The sequence below is a fragment of the Garra rufa genome, chromosome 6 (assembly GCF_049309525.1).
Source record: "Garra rufa chromosome 6, GarRuf1.0, whole genome shotgun sequence".
NCBI classification, from domain to species: Eukaryota; Metazoa; Chordata; class Actinopteri; order Cypriniformes; family Cyprinidae; genus Garra; species Garra rufa.
In genome coordinates, this window is record NC_133366.1 from 22,619,611 (window position 1) to 22,640,346 (window position 20,736).

Genomic DNA, 20,736 nt, shown 5'->3' on the forward strand with positions numbered 1-20,736 from the left:
TGCTAAACGTAAAAAAAGAAATGTTTCTTAAACAGCAAACAGCAAATCACTATATTAGAATGACTTCTGAAGGATCATGTGAGACTGATGACTGGAGTAATGATGCTGAAAATGTAGCTTTGATCACAGGAATAAACTACATTTTAAAATATATTTAAATAGAAAGCAGTTATTTTAAATGGTAAACAATATTTCACAATATTACTGCTTTTGCTGTATTTTTGATCAAGCAAATGCAGGCTTGGTGAGCAAAAGAAAATTCTAAAGAACCTAAAGTATACTGTATACCTAAAGAATGGGCTTTTACATATTGTACATTACACACATATTTAAAAAAAAGTCAAATGTTACAATCTTAGATTTGTAAGTTGACCACAGATTGAAGTTGACACTGTTTTTTGTCAATCACCACAGTGGCCTGATAATAGGTGACTATCGACACTCTCCAGCAAGAGGGCTGATTCTTGCTTCAAACGTTCATGTCATGGCAGACTGGCAATGACAATGAGCACATCACTGTCTCTTTTTGCTGCAATCAGTCACATCAACAGTGACTCCAGAGAGATTCTGCCATTTTGCCCTCCACAGAAGCCTCACCAAAGCAAACAAAATGTCCAAGGGCATCTGGGCAAGTCTTATCTCTTCTCCTCATGGTCACCTGACCTGTCTACGCTTTAATCAGTGGACTACCAACACCCAGAGGAACAGCCTTATCAGCCACTGAGAAATTTCAGCAGTCACCGCGTCCGCCATCTTGACAATTTTTGATCAAGCCACCATCACGGAGAAATAACCTCTTCTGTACTGCTACATGAGGGCCAACTCTGTTGACTGAACAAGTACTTTATGTCAAAACTCTGTCTTATTGAATTGTTCAGTGTGAACACACTACTCAAACTCCTTGTTCTACAAAAATGGCATAAAATTGTACAGTACAGTATGTGAATAGAACAGACCTCTACACTTTATTCTATTATTGTTTTCAAAGCAAATAGCCTGATGGCTGAATGCACACCTAAATTGCATGCATATTTTAAAAAATCACCTGCACTTTGTGCTGTTCTTGGAGCAATGCACGCTGGGTGTACTCACTAAAGCATTGACAGATCGGAGATAAGAGCACTCTTTCTCTCTTTAAGTAACATTCCAAGTTGCTTCTCTGAAGTGGTTCACGGCATGCAGGTGTCTGCTCTCAAAAAGAGGTGAGGTGATTGTAATAATTATGCTGTCTAAGCAGAAGACTTTAAGAGGCTTGGCTAGCAAAAGTGCCCAGTATCCCACTGTCTGCTTCTCAATTCGCGTGTCAGAAAAGGGTGCTATCTGAACAGCTTGTTACTGCAAAGTTTTTATCATTCGGTTCCTCACATCACTTTGTGGAGGAGCTCAAGGACGTTATCTTGGAGGGGAACGCATTTGGCTTGCAGGAGTTGTTCGTCGTCATTCGCAAAACACAGAGCATAGTAATCATTCACTGTCAAGGTGTGCCAGCAAAACTGCAGGCCTGTTTTTGTCTCGGTGTCTGTGGGCTACGTGTTTATGTGTGTGTGCATGTACATGTGTCCGGGAGCAGCCAGACAATCTTCACGCCATACTAATTGTGTCATCTGTAGCTTTTGAAAGGGCACATGGAGGCTGGTCAGTAATTACTGCAAATGCAGCTTCCAGCAGGTAAAAACACAAATTAGAGGCTATTGAAGTTGATGCTGAGTTCTCTTAGTCGCATGTGATTTTTCACACTTCCAACACTGTGCTCACAGGAGGTGGACTGTAAATTTGTTTCTCTAATACTGTTGACCTCGAAGGAAAATTCTGGTTCAACACAAGATTACAGTAATGCTAATCAAAAAATAATATTGATGTTATCATTAGGGGTGGGAAAAAAAATCGATATTGCAATATATTGTTGTGCTCTCTGTCGCAATAAATAATCGATACACTAACGGCCAATATCGATATTTTATTACAACACAAAATGATTAATTTACCCGTTGTCAGTGTCACTGTCACTACCCAATATCTACCATTCTGTTTGCGGGGGGCGCTGTTCAAGTAAATAGGGGTAAAGTGGCGGAAGCAGCGGCCAGTGAAGAACACAAGTTAACTAAAAACAACAGAGAAGAAGCACAGAAAAAAGAGAAGCGAGAAGAAACAAATCAAAGACCCACCCGCTAGTTTCCACTCTAAAGTGTGGAGACACTTCGGGTTTTACGAGACAGTCAACGGAAAGGCACTGGATAAAGACTATGCAATCTGCAAGAACTGCTTAGCAAAGATAAAATATAACAGCAACACTACGAATCTGCAAATGCACCTCGTTAACATAAAGCACTTTACAGTAACTTACTACTGATGTTTCAGTATCATGGTTTACACGTTAATTAATGTTCATGTTTTTTTTAATGTTCATGCACTTTTATCTGTCTAGCTGCACAGTGTTTACATTGAAGACCAGGAGGCAGTGAGTTATTATCCAAATGCATATTTCTTTGCACAATGTTGGAAATGTTGGCATTAATAAATGCATAAGATTTCCTTATTATAGGTATTTTTTTCTTTTTCAGTCACATATATTGTGATATATATCGTTGATGAAATTTCTTCCAATATATTGAATATCGTAGATATCACGAATCGTGATATTATCATTATCGTGGGAATGTGGCGCCACAGAATTGAATCGTGAGTTACCTGTATCGTCCCACCCCTAGTTATCATTTTCACATGATGGCAGCATTTTAGCTTAATCAACAACATTTGTGGCGTACTGTTGATTACCACAAAAATAAGTAAATAATAGTGGGATTTGGCTGTATAATCGCACGACTGTGATTCAGCCGTAGGTAATCACACTAATCAAAACTATAATAGACAATAGATTAATGAGATCAAAGACTGGCCATTAGATTTACCCAAAACAAATTATATCTCATGTTTACCCACTAAAGACAAATCTGAGACAGCAGCAAATTCCAGAGGATCTGGCCGAGATAAGGCTGCTCTCTGCAGGTTCATGAGTGCTGAATGCTCTCTGACGCTCTGGAGCTCACATCTCCGAAAACATTGATGCAAATCTTCAAATAGACATTATCTTTGTTAACAAACCGCATACATTTAAATAAAGTACATTCTTGGTTAAAAACTCTTAAAACTACATTTTGTGATAAAAAAACTGTATTATTTATAAAATTATAGTGGATTTGGGTGTCCATCATGCCACTTACTGTGAGAAATACCCCAAGCAGAGTGATACAAATAGTGAAACATTAAAAAAAGTTTAGTTCCGATATCACTAGAAAATCCAACATATTCTCAATCCCAAATCATCACCTATTGACACTTGGTCAGGACCCCTTGGAGTCACTTTTTGATGCACAGTGTACCCATTTAGTACCCTGGAAATCCAGAGGTCTCGCGAGAGCACAATTTGAATTGTCTCTGCAAGACACTCTGGCATCGAGCAATGATGCACGTTACTGCATTACGTAAGCAGTTCTGGGAACCAATCAAATCGGTGCATCTGATGTAGGCGGGCCACAGGCGAGCTAAGCTAATGACGACAGCGCTGCGACGTCCGGAATCATTAACATTGAAAGATGGCTACAGATGAACACCAGTTGTTTGAAAAGGCTTTGGCCGCTACAATGAACGAGTTGGCTTTTCATATAAAAGAGGAACAGAAAACCGCGCTCGAATCGTTCCTTTGCAAGAAGGACGTTTTTGCTGTTTTGCCGACTGGATACGGCAAGAGTTTAATCTATCAGTTTGCTCCGCTGGTAGTTAAGCGCATGGGGCGACCACGAAGAAGAACAGATCCGAAGCGGGCAATGCCAGATAGCATTCGGCAGTCCCGAGTCCTGGCTGTTAAAAAAGAAGTGGCGATAAATGTTATCGAACAAGGTCTACCGGGACAACCTGATCGGGATTGTGGTGGATGAGGTCCATCTCATTTACAAATGGTAAGAGTCACTTGGTAAACTTACTGTAACGAAAAACTGAACTATTCAATAGTAATACAGTAGCCTAACCTGAACAGGACGATATGTCTCGCTGCTGAATGAAACGCTAGCGTCCATCCACATATTAGTTGATAGTTAATGAATAGTTTGATTGGACCTAATTGTTTTATGAGGTTGATTCGGCTGTCGTAATTTCTATAAAATGATTTCTATTTTTGCAAGCAAAATATTAAATGTGATGCATAATGCAAACAACTAAAAGCAATGGAGGGTATTAATGATGTCTATGTATGTAAATGAGGTTTGATTTTTATTTTATTTTTTTTATAATTTTTTGATTATGTGGGTGGTGGGTATTACCACAAAGGGAAAAAATGGATGAGAAATTGAGAGAAAAAAATGAGGAATAACTTTAAAAAGAAAATGTATGTCTTTAAAGAAATATTTATTTTTGTAAAAATGTATTGAATATGTTCTTCTTTTTATTTAAAAGACATAATAAAGTATAAAAAAAAAAAAGCAATGGAGGGTATGGGCATGTTCAAAAGTGATGCTAAAGGGGTACCCTGAGCGTCAAAAATTGACACCAAGGGGTCCTGACCAAGCGTCAATATGTGACGAGTTGGGAGTGAGAACGTGCTCGAATATTGCATAATATCTATAATAAAGGAATAAAAGAAAAAGAATAGATGGTAAAGGCACTTATATTGTAAGAAAATGGGGTATATTTTTGGAGGACTTAAAACCTGAAATATCATTCAAAACATTGGGTTCAGCAATATTGTTTTGTTTCTGAAAGAAATTAATACTTTTATTCATCAAGGACATAATAAATTAATCAAAATTCAAAGTAAAAACAATGTTACCAAAAAATTGATAAATTTATAATAAACAATAAACGTATAAATGTATTTTCACAAAAAAATAAATCAATAAATAAAAATGAAGCTGTTTTCAACAATGATAATATAAAGAAATGCTTCTTAAGCAGCAAATAAACATGTTTGAATAATTTCTGAAGGACCATGTGACACTGAAAATTTAGCTCTGCCATCAGAGAAATAAATCACATTAAGCTTTTTTTTTACCTCTTAACTGTCACTTTTGCCCTCAGAGGGACTCTTAAGTTTACTTCACTCTATTACAAATATGACAAACTACATTTCTTTGAAAAGGTCTCCTAAATAGATTACAGTTATAGATTAATTCATGACAAGAGTGCACCTTAAAAATCTACATCATAACAGGAGTTCTGACCTTTGTCACAAAAAGTCTTTTTTCATTGCCTTTTTCTCTATCACGCTTTAGAAATCATCATAAATTATATATCAATTGAAAGCATTTTAAAATCAGACGTTATTAGAATTGCATCATTGCGTTGGAAATTATACTTCAAAATCATATTACAAATGTATTCGACAAATTATAACAGTTTAAGTTTGGATAGTGCATTTTCACGTTTGTTCAAAAGTGGGGGTGACAGTTAAAAAATTAATATACTGTACACTGGTTATCTTTCACCCTATTCAAACAGAAACAACTGTGAGCATAGGCCTTTGCATTTATCAATATAATGGTCACAAATACTGATTTACTGCATGAATGCACATGCCCATGCAATGATGGCAGCGGTTTAATTAGCCTTAATAGAAAATGAATGCTGACTTGCATGTGTTGTATCTGCCTTCATATAAATGTCATCTTTCAAGCAAGCCATTTAACATAGGCTCATTAGAAAAGAGCTTTAATTACATGTTCTAATTGAATACTATCTATTAAAGGGAATACGAATGTAATCATCACGCAGTTGACTTTCTAGCTTAGCTAAACACACAAGCAAAAAGAAACATTCTGGAAGGCTTAACAAGTCATCCGGGCCAAAGAAAGAACAACAAAATGTGCGCAATGATGAAGCACCTTCACGCTACTGAATGCCACTGTGAGCTTTCTTGACGAGGGCATTTCTCAATTAATTAAATGCATGGCATGAATTTAATTTGGATCCACAATTAATGAGAGCCCAGCAAGGCCTCTTTTGCACAGAGTGAGACATGGTGGAAATGCTTATCTTCAAGACGAGCCAGGCTGGCAGCGAGAGAGACACCAGCAGAGCTTCCACTTTAGCGGCGCTCTAAAAATACTTTACACAAGCAGAGTCGAAGAAACACAAATGCTCTACATATTCATGAAAATTAATCACACAGTACAAGTCAGGAGCGCCTCTGTGGTCTTTTCATGAGGGTCTATTCAGAGATGTTTTAAAATTAACTCCATGAATATTAGGGCTGGGTCATATACTAATATTAAAAGGTAAGTGTCTGCCTGAAGAAGTAAAATAAATTAAATGAAATCAGTTGCAATTTCTTTGCCATTTTAATATAAAATTATGGTTAATATTGCAATGATTTTAATGTATTTCTGCTTTGCCACATTTTCATAATAAAAATTTTGTGATCATTTACTCACCCCTAAGTTACCCACATTGTTCATATCTTTTGAAAGATATGATATATCAGTTGAAAAGAAATTAAGGTTTTTGAGGAAAACATTTCAGGATTTTTCTCCATATAGTGGACTTCAAAGGGAGCCAAAGGGTTGAAGGTCCAAATTGCAGTTTCAATGCAGCTTCAAAGGACTCTACATGATCCCAGGAAAGGAATAAGGGTCTTATCTAGCGAAACAATCAGTCATTTTCTAAAAAATGAAATAAAAAGGTGTATACATTTAACCACAAATGCTCGTCTTGCTATATGTAATAACATGCGGTTAGATCTTTGTCTATGTACTCCGGTTGAAAAAGGTAGGGTCATTTTCTCCTCCAACTTTAAAATCATCCAACATCCTTGTTTTACCTTTTTTTTGTAAAGGGCGTTTGACTTTCTTTGCATGTTTGCTTTGTAAATGCGTGACATTTCCAACATGACTACGTAATTGTGAAGTCGAGCTAGTCCAAGAGGAGCATCTGTGGTTAAAATGTACATAAATGTTTTGTTCCCTCTCAGTCGGTCTCTACGACGTCACGTCGGAGACCGACGAATTGGGATATCGCTTTAGAGATACCAATCCTCTTCGTGTGTAAACTAAACGAGCCAATGCACATTGGCATGCATGATTGCATCCAGCTGTCGCTGATCACAGCGTGAGCATAAATACACAGCAGGTGCAATGCATAGACAGCATTTCGCATCGGAGCCGATCTTCTTCGAGAGAGACGCAACGAGCCATTTCTACAAAAAAGAACTCTTACTGCGGTGTTGGCGGTACGGCGCGTCAGCGGTGGTGGTCTCCTGTGGGTGGAAAGAGCGCGCAGTCAAGGATTGCACTACCTGCCTTCTGTGTCGCTGCGGCCATCTCCCCTGTGTGCTTCAGCACTAGAGCAGTTTCTAAAAGAGTATCACGGGTGAACGTCTTTTTAAAGACGAGGCGTTTGAAACACAATGCCGTTTCACCCGTGCGTTTCTGGATGCGGTCGTTACCTGGCGCCAGGTGATGGTCACGATCGCTGTCTGACGTGTCTGGGTATTGAGCACGCTCAGGCGGCGTTTGTGGATGAGTCATGCTGTCATTGCGGCGGCATGTCCATCACGGAGCTGCGGACCAGACTCCGCTTCCTGCAAAGGGGCGGGGTGCCAGTTCCTCTGCCCAGATCTACCGTTCCCCCCGGCAAACGCCGGGGGGACTCTACCTCTGGCAGAGGGCTGACTGGTCTGACGGTGACGGTGGGGAATTTCCCGGCGGATAATCCGCTGGGGGTTCCTCCTTCCACCGACAGTCCGTTCCATCCGGAGCTCCCAGAAGAGTGTTCGGGTCCTCCTCGTGAGGTACCGCTCATTACTTTTGGGGCTCCCCCTGACGACCGGATGTCAATCGCTGCATCGGGGGGTGAGCCAGACTTCTCGGGGGAGGACGATTCCGGATCGCTGCCGTCTACTGGGCGGTCAGCGGTGCCGGATACCGACCCCGAAATGATGGCTATGCTTTCCCGGGCCGCCGAGAGGGTAGGGCTTGAATGGAACCCTCCATCACGTCCCGACCCCTCTCGGCTGGATGACTGGTATCTTGGGGTGGCCCGCGCTGGTTCTCAGCGTCCCACCCCAGTGCCCTTCTTCCCGGAGGTGCATGACGAGCTTACTGGGACGTGGACGGCACCTTTTACTGCCAGAAACCGCTCCAGTGGCACGTCCTCCCTCACCACCCTTGATGGCGGACCAGCGCGGGGGTACGCGGCTGTCCCGCCGGTGGAGCGTGCGGTGGCGATGCAATTGTGTCCCGGCGCCGCTTCCACTTGGCGGGGCAACCCGTTGCTCCCCTCCCGGGCCTGTAGGCACTCGTCGGCTCTGATCGGCAGTGCCTACACGGCTTGTGGCGCTGCTGGCTCCGCCCTACACGCTATGGCGTTGTTACAGGTCCATCAGGCCCAGGCACTGAAGGACCTGTACGAGGGTGGTCACGACCCGGAAGTTCTACGTGAACTCCGTATCGCTACGGACCTCGCGCTACGAGCGACGAAGGTTACGGCGCGGTCTCTGGGTCGTGCGATGTCCACGATGGTGGTCCAGGAACGCCATCTCTGGCTGTGTCTGGCCGACATGAGGGAAGCAGACAAGGTCAGGTTCCTGAATGCCCCCGTGTCCCAGACCGGCCTCTTCGGCGACGCGGTCGAAAATTTCGCCCAGCAGTTTTCGGCCGCCCAGAAGCAGACTGAGGCCATCAGTCATATCCTGCCCCGGCGTGCTCCCGCTGCTGCCTCCACCCAGCCGCCGGCGGCACCTCGGTCTGCTCGTCGCCGAGGGCGGCCCCCTGCCTCCGCCCCCGCTCCACAGCAGCCTGCGCAGCAGCCTTCACGGCGGCGCCGTGGAGCCGGTCCCAGGGCGGCCGCCCCGCCCGTCCAGGCTCCCACCAAGACCAGTGGGAAACGCAAGAACAAGCGTCCCTGAGACGGGCGACCCAGAGATGGAGGAAGCTGCTCTTCGGGAGATGGTGATCGCACCACTCCCTCCCCCGGAGGAGGGCCGGGCGGAGAATCTTTTGTTTCCTTTAAAAAAGTTTCTTTTAAGAAACCCGTCATCGGCCTCACGGTCGGTGACACCCAAATTTTCAATAAAAGAGCAGTTTCTACTATCTCTGGGTCCCCAGAGGGGACAGCGGGTGTTGCACGGGTTAGCCCCGGGCTTCACCCCCTCTCCCCTCCCGCCAGCAAATGGCGCTGGGCGGTTGGAGAGTGCGGTAAGACGGACTACTCACGCACCAGCTGCCAGAACGCAGGTAAATGTCTTGCACACACCACACACAGACACTCTGACCCCGCTTCGGACCGGCATAGAGACGCCCGAGCGGGGTCCCTGCGTTCCACCTCGCTGCCCCCCCGCAGGTACGTCAGTGGTCCCGCTGGTCCCTCTTGTACGTTGGCTGGGGGCCTGGAGAGGGCTTCCCAGTCCGTCTTGCTGGCTCCTCCGGACCATCAGGCTCGGCTACGCGATTCAGTTCGCCCGGCGTCCGCCTCGGTTCAGGGGCATCCACTTCACTACAGTGAAAGTAGCAGATGCCCCTGTCCTACGGGCAGAGATTGCTACCTTGCTGGCGAAGAAAGCAATAGAGCCGGTCCCTCTAGCCGATATGAAGACAGGGTTTTACAGCCCCTACTTCATAGTACCCAAGAAAAGCGGCGGTTTACGACCGATCCTGGACCTGCGCATCTTGAATCGAGCTCTTCACAAGCTACCTTTCAGAATGCTCACACAAAAACACATCCTCAGATGTGTTCGTCCCCAGGATTGGTTCGCAGCGATCGACCTGAAGGACGCGTACTTTCATGTTTCGATCCTTCCGCGCCACAGACCATTTCTGCGGTTCGCGTTCGAAGGCAGAGCATATCAGTACAAGGTCCTGCCCTTCGGGCTGTCCCTCTCCCCCCGTGTCTTCACGAAAGTCGCGGAGGCGGCCCTTGTTCCCCTCAAGGAACAGGGCGTTCGTATCCTCAACTACCTCGACGACTGGCTGATACTAGCACACTCTCGAGAGCAGTTATGCGAACACAGGGACCTGGTGTTGGCACACCTCGCCCGCTTGGGCCTTCGGGTCAACTGGGAAAAGAGCAAACTCTCCCCCGTGCAGAGGATCTCTTTTCTTGGTGTGGAACTGGACTCGGTCAGCCAAACAGCTCGCCTCACGCAAGAGCGGGCTCAGTCGGTGCTGAACTGCTTGAATACGTTCAAGAGCAGAGAAGTGGTCCCACTGAAACAGTTTCAGAGGCTCCTGGGGCATATGGCAGCAGCTACGGCAGTTTTACCGCTTGGCCTGCTCCATATGAGACCACTTCAGCACTGGCTTCATGGCCGAGTCCCGAGGAGAGCGTGGCAGCGCGGCACTCTCCGGGTCAAAGTAACCTCGGCCTGTCGCCTAACCTTCACCCCGTGGTCAGACCTAGCTTTTCTTCGGGCAGGAGTTCCCTTAGAACAGGTCTCCAGGCACGCTGTGGTACACACGGATGCCTCCACCACCGGTTGGGGAGCCACGTACAACGGGCAGGCAGTGTCGGGGGTTTGGACGAGCCCCCAGCTACACTGGCACATCAACTGCCTAGAGCTGCTGGCAGTACGTCTTGCCTTGAACCGTCTCAAAGGGCGCCTTCGAGGCAAACACGTGCTGGTCCGTACGGACAACACTGCGACCGTTGCGTACATCAACCGACAAGGTGGTCTACGCTCCCGTCGCATGTCGCAGCTCGCCCGTTCTCTCCTCCTCTGGAGTCAGAAGCATCTGAGGTCGCTTCGTGCCATTCACATTCCGGGTTTGCTCAACCGTGCAGCCGACGAGCTCTCACGAGCTGCGCTTCCCGGAGAGTGGAGACTCCATCCCCAGTCGGTCCAGCTGATCTGGAGACGTTTCGGGAAAGCTCAGGTAGACCTGTTTGCTTCTCCAGAGACGTCCCACTGCCAGCTCTTTTACTCCCTGACCGAGGGTACACTCGGCACGGACTCCCTGGCATGCAGCTGGCCACGGGGCCTTCGCAAGTATGCGTTTCCCCCAGTGAGCCTTCTCGCGCAGACACTGTGCAAGGTCAGGGAGGACGAGGAGCAGGTCCTGTTAGTGGCGCCTTACTGGCCTACTCGGACCTGGTTCCCAGAACTGATGCTCCTCGCGACAGCCCCTCCCTGGCGGATTCCTCTGAGGAAGGATTTACTGACTCAGAGACGGGGCACCCTGTGGCACCCGCGTCCAGACCTCTGGAAACTACATGTCTGGTCCCTGGACGGGACGCGGAGGTTCTGAGTGATCTACCCCAAGGAGTGGTAGACACCATCACTTCGGCGAGAGCTGCATCCACGAGACATGCTTACGCCTTGAAGTGGAACCTGTTCGTCGAATGGGCTTTCTCAAGAAATGAGGATCCCCGAAGATGCTCGGTCGGAGTCGTGCTTACCTTTTTGCAGCAAGGGTTGGAGCGTAGGCTGTCACCCTCCACCCTTAAGGTCTATGTAGCCGCTATTTCTGCAAACCATGACCCCGTTGAAGGAAGGTCAGTAGGTAGGCACGACCTGGTCGTCAGGTTTCTCAGGGGAGCCAGGAGGTTAAATCCTCCTAGGCCCCCCTCCGTACCCTCTTGGGACCTGTCTCTGGTGCTCACAGCACTACAGCGGGTCCCCTTTGAGCCTTTACAGTCAGTCGAGCTGAAGTATCTCTCTATGAAGACTCTGCTCCTGCTGGCATTGGCCTCCATCAAGAGGGTAGGGGACCTGCAGGCGTTTTCGGTCGACGATTCGTGCCTTCAGTTCGGGCCGGCAGATTCCCAGGTAACCCTGAGGCCCCGGCCTGGCTACGTGCCCAAGGTTCCCACTACTCCCTTCAGGGACCAAGTGGTGAGCCTGCAAGCGCTGCCCCCGGAGGAGGCAGACCCAGCCCTAGCTTTGCTTTGTCCCGTCCGAGCATTAAGATGCTACGTCGACCGGACGCAAAGCTTCAGGACCTCAGATCAGCTCTTTATTTGTCACGGAGGACGGCAGAAGGGGAAGGCCGTCTCCAAGCAGAGGATGGCACACTGGATAGTGGATGCCATCGCCTTGGCTTATCAAGCTCAGGGCGTGCCCTGCCCGCTCAGGTTGCGAGCTCACTCTACTAGGAGTATTGCATCCTCCTGGGCGCTGGCTCGTGGCGCCTCGCTATCTGACATTTGTAGAGCTGCGGGTTGGGCGACCCCTAACACGTTCGCTAGGTTTTATAGCCTTCGTGTAGAGCCAGTCTCCTCCTGTGTTCTCACCTCAAACGGGTAGAAGCACTGAGAGGCACTGGCTCAGGTCGGCTTGCTATCTTCTCCAGAGTGTCCATGAAGACCCTGTCGAGTCCTCCTTCCTCGGCTCCAGACGTAGCGGAGCGTCTAGGCGCCAGGCCTCTCTCGATGAATCTTTAGAACCGATAGAAGGCTTAGGATACATGAGAGACTTAAGTGAATCCCATATGTCTTCCACGGTACCCACAGAGGCCGTGTTTCCCCGGTAACCTTCTACCATCTTCACGAGGGTTCAATCACCTCCATTCTTCCATATGTCCTAATTGAGCCATATGCGTATTGCTCCGAACCTCCTCCGGGATGGGTGGGAGCTCCGCACGTTCCCAGTGCTCCAGCTTCACTAAGTAGGTAGTGCTATGTTATACAGTGACTGGTCTTTTCTGATCCGCCCTTGGCCTTAGCAAAAATTGGAGGCCAGGTGGCTTGCTCAGGACACTGGAGGGGGGCAGCAGCTGCGGCGCTTTGCTAGGGATCCCAATTCGTCGGTCTCCGACGTGACGTCGTAGAGACCGACTGAGAGGGAACGTCTTGGTTACGTATGTAACCCTCGTTCCCTGAAGGAGGGAACGGAGACGTCACGTCCCGTCGCCTCAGCTGCTGTACCACCGCTGTGCGGCCGGACCCAAGCTCGGCTCCTCAGCGAAATCCTGTCTATGCATTGCACCTGCTGTGTATTTATGCTCACGCTGTGATCAGCGACAGCTGGATGCAATCATGCATGCCAATGTGCATTGGCTCGTTTAGTTTACACACGAAGAGGATTGGTATCTCTAAAGCGATATCCCAATTCGTCGGTCTCCGACGTGACGTCTCCGTTCCCTCCTTCAGGGAACGAGGGTTACATACGTAACCAAGACGTTTTTTTTAGAAAATGACTGATCAGTTTGCTCCACTAGACCCTTATTCCCCGTCTAGGATCATATAGAGCCCTTTGAAGCTGCACTGAAACTGCAATTTAGACCTTCAGCCTGCGGATTCCCATTGAAATCCACTATATATAGAAAAATCTTGGAATGTTTTCCTCAAAAACCTTCATTTCCTTTTGACTGAGGAAAGAAAGACATGAACATGTCATGAGGGTGAGTAAATTATCAGGTAACTTTTATTCTGGAAGTGAACCAATCCTTTAAAGACAATGTTATAAAAGTATCTCTGACTGAAATGACTGATTTTTAGAAGCAAAAAGGTGTTACATTTAGTAAATAAATCAGTTCAAAAAGAGATCAATTCAAAACTTTTCTTTTTTTTAATGATTTTAATGTGTTCTAACATTTGTCAGCACTCAAAAAAGTTTACAGAAATAGTGTGGCATGATACATGAAAACAATTTATATACAGTCAAGCCCGAAATTATTTATACCCCAGGCAAATTCTGACTTAAAGTTACTTTTATTCAACCAGCAAGTTTTTCTTTATTTTTTTTTATTAGAAATGACACAGACGTCTCCCAGAAGATAATAAGATGATGTACAAGAGGCATCATTCTGGAAAAAAAAAAATATTACTCATCTTTTACATTTACATTTAAACAAAAAGTGGCATGTTCAAAATTATTCATAACCTTCTTAATAATCAATAGAAAAGCCTTTATTGGCTATTACAGCAATCAAACGCTTCCTATAATTGCTGACCAGTTTTTGCATGTCTCCACTGGTATTTTTGCCCATTCATCTTTAGCGATGAGCTCCAACTCTTTCAGGTTGGAGGGTCTCCTTGCCATCACTCTGATCTTTAGCTCCCTCCACAGATTCTCAATTGGATTTAAGTTGGGACTCTGGCTGGGCCACTGCAAAACGTTAATGTTTTTGTCTGCTAACCATTTCTTCACCATTTTTGCTGTGTGTTTTGGGTCATTATCATGCTGAAATGTTCACTGGTGCCCAAGGCCAAGTTTCTCTGCAGACTGCCTGATGTTGTTGTTGAGAATTTTGATGTATTGCTCCTTTTTCATGGTGCCGTTTACTGTGATTAGGTTCCCTGGTCCACCGGCTGAAAAACACTTACAAAACCTTAGGTTCCCACCACCATGTTTGACAGTGGGGATGGTGTTCTTAGGGTTGAAGGCTTCTCCTTTTTTACGCCAAATGAAAGCTACATCATTGTGGCCAAACAATTCAATCTGGAGAAGTGGTGTCCTCCTTGGTCTGCGTCCATGGAACCCAGCAGTGTGCAGTGTCCGTTGGACTGCCTTGAGATGTTGCCACCAGCAGAACCCAGAGTCATCAGGATGGCCTTGGTGGTGATCCTTGGATTCTTTTTTACCTCTCTCACTATCCTCCTGGCCAGCACAGGTGTCACTTTTGGCTTCCGACCACGTCCTCTGAGATTTTTCACAGTGCGGAACGTCTTGTATTTTTGAATAATACTTTGCACTGCAGCCACTGGAACTTCAAAACATTTAGATTGTCTTAGATGGTCTTATAGCCCTTTCTTGACTTGTGAGCAGCCACAATGCATAGCCGCAGGTCCTCAGTGAGCTCCTTTGTCTTAGCCATGACTGTCCACAAACCAAAAGCAGAGAGCTTCTGTTTTTCACCTGTTGAGTTGATTAAAACAGCTGTTCCCAATGAATCAGGGTAATTAGGATGCTTTAGAACAGCTTGGACTATTTGAAATGGTATAGAACTTTGGATTTTCCCATAGAGTGTGGCAGTTTGCAAAGGGTATGAATAATTTTGGACATGCCACTTTTTGTTCAAATGTAAATAAAAGCTGAGAAATATATATTTTTTTCCACAATGATGTCTCTTGTACATTGTCTTATTATCTTTTGGGAGAAGCCTGTGTCATTTCCGGTCAAAAAAAATAATAGCTGGTTGAATAAAATGAATCTTTAAGTTAGAATTTGCCAGGGGTATGAATAATTTCGGTCTTGACTGTATAACTAAATAAGTTCTGTCTATGGACATTTTCTTTTTTTATGTATATTTTTATTACTATTGTTATTTATAATTTATTTTCTGTTCTCTCTAATTTTAGTGTTTTATTACCTTAATTTTATGTATGTCTGCACTATGTTTGTACTTTCTGTACCGGAAGCTCCTAACACTAAGACAAATTCCTTGTGTATGTAAACACCCTTGTCAATAAAGCTCTTTCTGATTCTGAAATACTGTTGTTTACGTATTTTTGTATTCATCCATGTGTGTTGTACTTAAAACAACTGAATCTACTTGGCTACAGTGGCTGTTTGCTTCAAATTACAGCTTTATTCTTTGTAGCAGAATAAAAAAAATATATTATCAAAAGGCTGAAAATTATTGTGATTTTATATCGCCCAGCCCTAATGGATATCATGAGTGCTGCTGAAGAGAAAGAAGATGGGGGAATCAATAACTTCCACCCACTTAATTTCCACTTCATATCTGGTTTTGTTTAGAGCCTGTGATTATGAGTGGCAGAAGTGTGGCTCTCTGTCAATCATTCTGGACGGTCCTCTCTTCTATGCTAATTAGATCTCGCTCGTTTTTTTGCAGCTGTGATTGATGGTACTGGACATTTTTAAAAGCGACTGTCCAGACAAAAAGGCCACCAGCTGTACACAACCTTCTGTGTGTTTGTGCAGAGAGCGTGCAGTTAGAGGGAGTGGTGACGCTACTGACAGGTGCTTATTTCCTCTGAAATGCACTTGGACATTATTGGTCAATCTTTAGTCTGAGTGAAATGTAACTACCAAATCATTTTTGCAGTATTGGAAAGCTAATTCATTTTTTTCCTGTAGACTGGCCGATGAAATTGCCTCTTATTGCTAGAGGAAACTGACAAATGTTTGTCACAGAAAATAAGCAATACGTCTGGCAAAAAAAAAACAAAAAAAAAAACTCTTTAAACCACATAAATGACTCATACAAGCACTGGACGGATACGGAGATTTAGCTTTTTTTCCAATGAAGGATCCGGGTTTAAATGACTGCAACAGGATGCCAGAAGTCTGACATTTTCTGTGCTTTGAGAGTTCATTGCTACTCTTGCTCTAGGTCAAAAATCTGTTGAGAGGGAATCTGTGTCTCATATGAGCTCATCAACAACAAGTAATGACCAATGAGCTTGCATTGATTAGCATAACAGAGTTACTCTCTTTTAAACACACACATACAGAACCCTGCAGATCTACAGTATCCATGCCAACTGGCCTTTTATTGATTAGCAATTAGCACTGTATTACAATGTATGAACAGGCCAACACAGACAACAAATCTGTGTTATCAAAAAAAACCTTGTTTATCATCATAAGCCAAACAATGCAAGATGCCTCTCAGTCTAATGGCAGCTCATTTCAGCTGGACATGACTATTGTAATGGGAACAGAGCAGGCCAGAGTGAAGTACACACTCGCTATTGTGCTCCTGTTATTTCACTACAGGAGTGATGCGTGCCCAGCAGTGAGATGGAATGCTATTGGCTGAGATGTCTTGTAATACAGAGGGGCATTGTGTGGTGGGATGGTCTTGCTGATTTATTGCGTGAGGTATTGGGATGCTGTTCCAAAGGATGGAGTATTGGCACTGTAGTGTTCAACAGCATGCTATCCATGTGTTTCCAAGACGAGACGTGATCCTGATGGATCTTACTACATTCCACCACCAGAAATCTTACAATGAGTGGAATGTGTTCTACTTACTACTTTTTATGGAAAATAAGACTAAAAAGGCAAAGACATAATAATATGGTATATATGAAGAAGCAAAAGCTTCAGGAAACATACATGTAATATTTTATTATATATTAATTTATAATACATTATATATACATTTATATTAAAGGAATAATTCACAGAAAATTAAAAATTATCCCATGATTTACTCACCCTCAAGCCATCCTAGCTCTTCCAAGCTTTATAATGGCAATGAATGGGTGTTGAGATTTTGAAGTCCAATAAAGTGCATTCATGGCTCCAGGGGTTTAATAAAGGCCGTTTGAAGTGAATCAATGTGTTTGTGTAAGAAAATATTTATATCTAAAACTTTCACAATGTTTTGCTTAAGTGTTTTTTTCTTTAATTGCTAAATCGACCATTTTACACCAATTGGTCAACAAAGTATTAATAGCTGTGTTAATATTGTCATACTAACAGATGTCTGAATAAGTTTTGGTTGATTGTTATCCATTACATACCTTTCTATCAAAGACGAATTTGTTCTGACACAGTTTAACTCTGAGTTCTTGTCATATTTTATTACCATTCTTTAAACTATAGCAAATAAACTGTGATAATGTGAGAAATGTTGAAGGTGTCTGAATAAATTTTGGTTTGACTTTACGACAGTTAGCGGGAACTAGAGATTTCGGTTTATAAAGTTTTAAATATGGATATTTTTCTTACAAAAACAAATGGATTTGCTTCAGGAGGTCTTTACTAAACCCCCAGAGCTATGTGGAGTACTTTTTATGATGGATGGATGCACTTTATTGAATCACTGCCATTATAAAGCCTGGAAGAGCCAGGACATTTTTAAATAAAACTCAGATTGGATTTGTCTGAAAGAAGAAAGTCATATACACCAAGGATGACTTGAGAGTGAATAAATATTGGGTTAATTGTCATTTTTGGGTGAACTATCCCTTTAAAATATAGCAAATAAATAAATTGTTATTTTTTCACATCAGTTTTTCCAAAAATTACACGTCCCTATGTGGCATGATTTACAATAAATAATTCTGCCCGTAATTAATTTTTTTTTCTTTTCTTTTTTCCTCTTTTTTTCTGAATTGTGACACTGGACCACAAAAACGTCACAACGGTGCATTTTTTGAAACTTAGATTTATACATTATCTTAAAGCTGAATAAATAAGCTCTCCGTTGATGTATGATTTGTTAGGACAGCCAAAATACAACTACAAAAAAAAATTGCCTTTAAAGTTGTCCAAATATAGTTTTTAGCAATGCATATTACTAATCAAAAATCAAGTTTTGATATATTTATGGTAGGAATTTTATAAAATATCTTCATGGAACATGATCTTTACTTAAAGGGATAGTTCACCCAAAAATGAAAATTTGATGTTTATCTGCTTACCCACAGGGCATCCAAGATGTAGGTGACTTTGTTTCTTCAGTATAACACAAACAAAGATTTTTAACTCAAACCGGTGCAGGCTGTCAGCCAAATAATGGCAGTCGATACACTGTTGGGCACTGTGCAGACCAATCCAGTTTCAATAAAGGTGCCCCTACCATTTGAAGAAACACACAGTTGTGCCACTGTAATTGTCATTCAACAGCAATTCTGTTTCCAATAAACAACAAAGCCCAGTCTACCTCTCTAAATGACAAAAAACCCTTTTTGTTGCACTCAAGCACCCAGTGCTGCAAAGCTCTATTCAAAATTCATTTTGAGCAGCTAATGCACAAAGATACCAGAAACTGCCCTGATGTCAAGCAGATGCTCTGAGAGAGAAAGAACAGCTCTGCCACTTACCTCTGTCACTATAGTCATCTACCAGTATGATCTCTGCGATCAGGTGGTCGGGTGTGCGGTTGGTGATGCTGTGGAGGGTCCTGAGCAGAGAGGACCAGCCTTCGTTATGGAACGGGATGATAATACTGGTGTTTGGGAGGTTTTCAAGATACAGCTTCTGCTTACAGCTACAGAAAATAAAGAATGAGAGAGTAAGTTTGATGGAGAGCCAGGCAAACACCACTGGATCTACTTATGCTTTATATAAAATGCTTGATCGGTGCATCAACGTATAATCCACATATTGTAAGACACTTAACAAACACTCCCAACATCGCGTAAGCCTCTTCAGAACAATGATGTGTGAAATACAAATCTTGTCGCACTAGATCTTGCCAAACTGTAAAAACATTATTTGAAAACAAAAGGACCCACATGGGCCGCCCCAACGCCGTGGGCAACGGCGATGGAGCTCGGATCATAAATCAATGTTTTGAGAGGTCCTTCAGTCCCAGTGTGCTCATAAAGCATTCAGAAATCTGCATGCTAATTGAGCTCCGACAAAGCCGGCACTGACAGATGAAGTGGCACTTTATGGCTTACACCGATCTCTCTAACTCAGCACCCTGACAAACTTGACAAGCCGGCCCTAATTCATACACCTCCATATAATAATCATTCTCAGGGTGCTGCATGGTTTATTAACATTTCACTTCTATGGAGGTGGAGAAAAAAATGACAGAAAACAAAAATACAGTATTGAGAGAACCACCATGGTGAACGAATGGATTCTGGAGAGGAGCCAGCATCTAAAACAGCCCTGTCTGACCTGTCAGATCAGTCTACTAATGAAATACAGTTCAGGAAGAAAAAGGCATCCGATTTGCATAGTAATAGGCAGACAGTGTCATGTGCATTACTGAAACATACAACTGTCATACACGGCAAATGCTCCAAAACGCTATTAAAGAATATTTATTTGCCTGAAAACACCACAGCTCAGGATCTGGGCTATGGTATTTTGTAGAAAGAGAAGTGTGTTGTGCTCTAAAATCTAGATTTCTTTTTCAATGATAAAAATGCGTCACTGTTAAAATGTTGTTTACAATTCCTGTCCTTCCTTGTGGCCCTTAAATAGCATCTCTTATGTTTGTTTGTTTGTTTGTTTGTTTTTGCTTTAGCCTTCATTCAACAATCCATATTTTGATTAAAATAACTTTTACATTTAGGGTAAAGACAAAAAATAAATGTTTGTAAGAGGTGTGTGTGTGTGTGTGTGTGATTTTTAATGTATTTGAAAGAAGACTCTTATGCTCACCAAGGTTTTTTTAATCAAAATACAGTAAAAACCTGCAGTAAAAAAATGCAATTTATTCATGTGATGCAAAGCTGAGCAGCCATTTCAGCAGCCATTACTCCAGTCTTCAGTGTCACATAACCCTGTCAAAATCACTCTAATATGCTGATTTGCTGCTCAGGAAACATTTTCTAATATTAGTGTTAAAAAAATTGTGCTGCTTATTTTTTATTTATTTATATATATATATATTTTTTTTTTTTTTGGGTGAAAACTTGATACTTTAAAAAAAAAAATTACGATGTGTTTTGTTTTTGCCTTTGTGGCACAGTCTTAAGCCAAAATGAAAAAAGTATATTTCATTTACTTCGTTTTGTATGCGAAGTACAAAAAGTATACATATATGCATAGTTTTTGTATGTGTACTCTAGTGCAATGGTTCTCAAACTGGGGTACGTGAGGTGACAAAAGGGAGTACGTGAACAAAATCCTAAGCTTTGCCATTCATTTAATTCTACACCAATTAAAAGTAGCATTAAAACCGAGTATTAATTTTATCACATGCAAAATGCCGCTTTTATAACAAAACAGGAAAATGGGAGTGCCATAAACATTAAAATGACATTAAATTACCTCATCTTTTGCACTCAAAAGTGACTGTATCAACACCAGCAGCATGCGCATGATAAAATGCCTAAAGAGTATGCTGCTTTAGCAAATTGTGCTATTGTTCATTGTGTCTTTAAAGTAGATTTGTAGCACTTAATAGCAAAGAAAAAAAAATGACACAGACTGTA

The 20,736-nt window shown here is 43.3% G+C and overlaps 1 protein-coding gene across 1 annotated transcript in view; it reads right to left on the reverse strand.

Moving 5' to 3' along the window:
• galntl6 (polypeptide N-acetylgalactosaminyltransferase like 6) overlaps window positions 1-20,736 on the reverse strand; it is a 270,730-nt gene that overhangs the window by 167,699 nt on the left and 82,295 nt on the right. Inside the window, exon 5 of the mRNA XM_073842600.1 lies at window positions 18,664-18,830. Coding sequence (XP_073698701.1) covers window positions 18,664-18,830 — 167 coding nt within the window. The remainder of the gene's footprint in view (window positions 1-18,663; window positions 18,831-20,736) is intronic.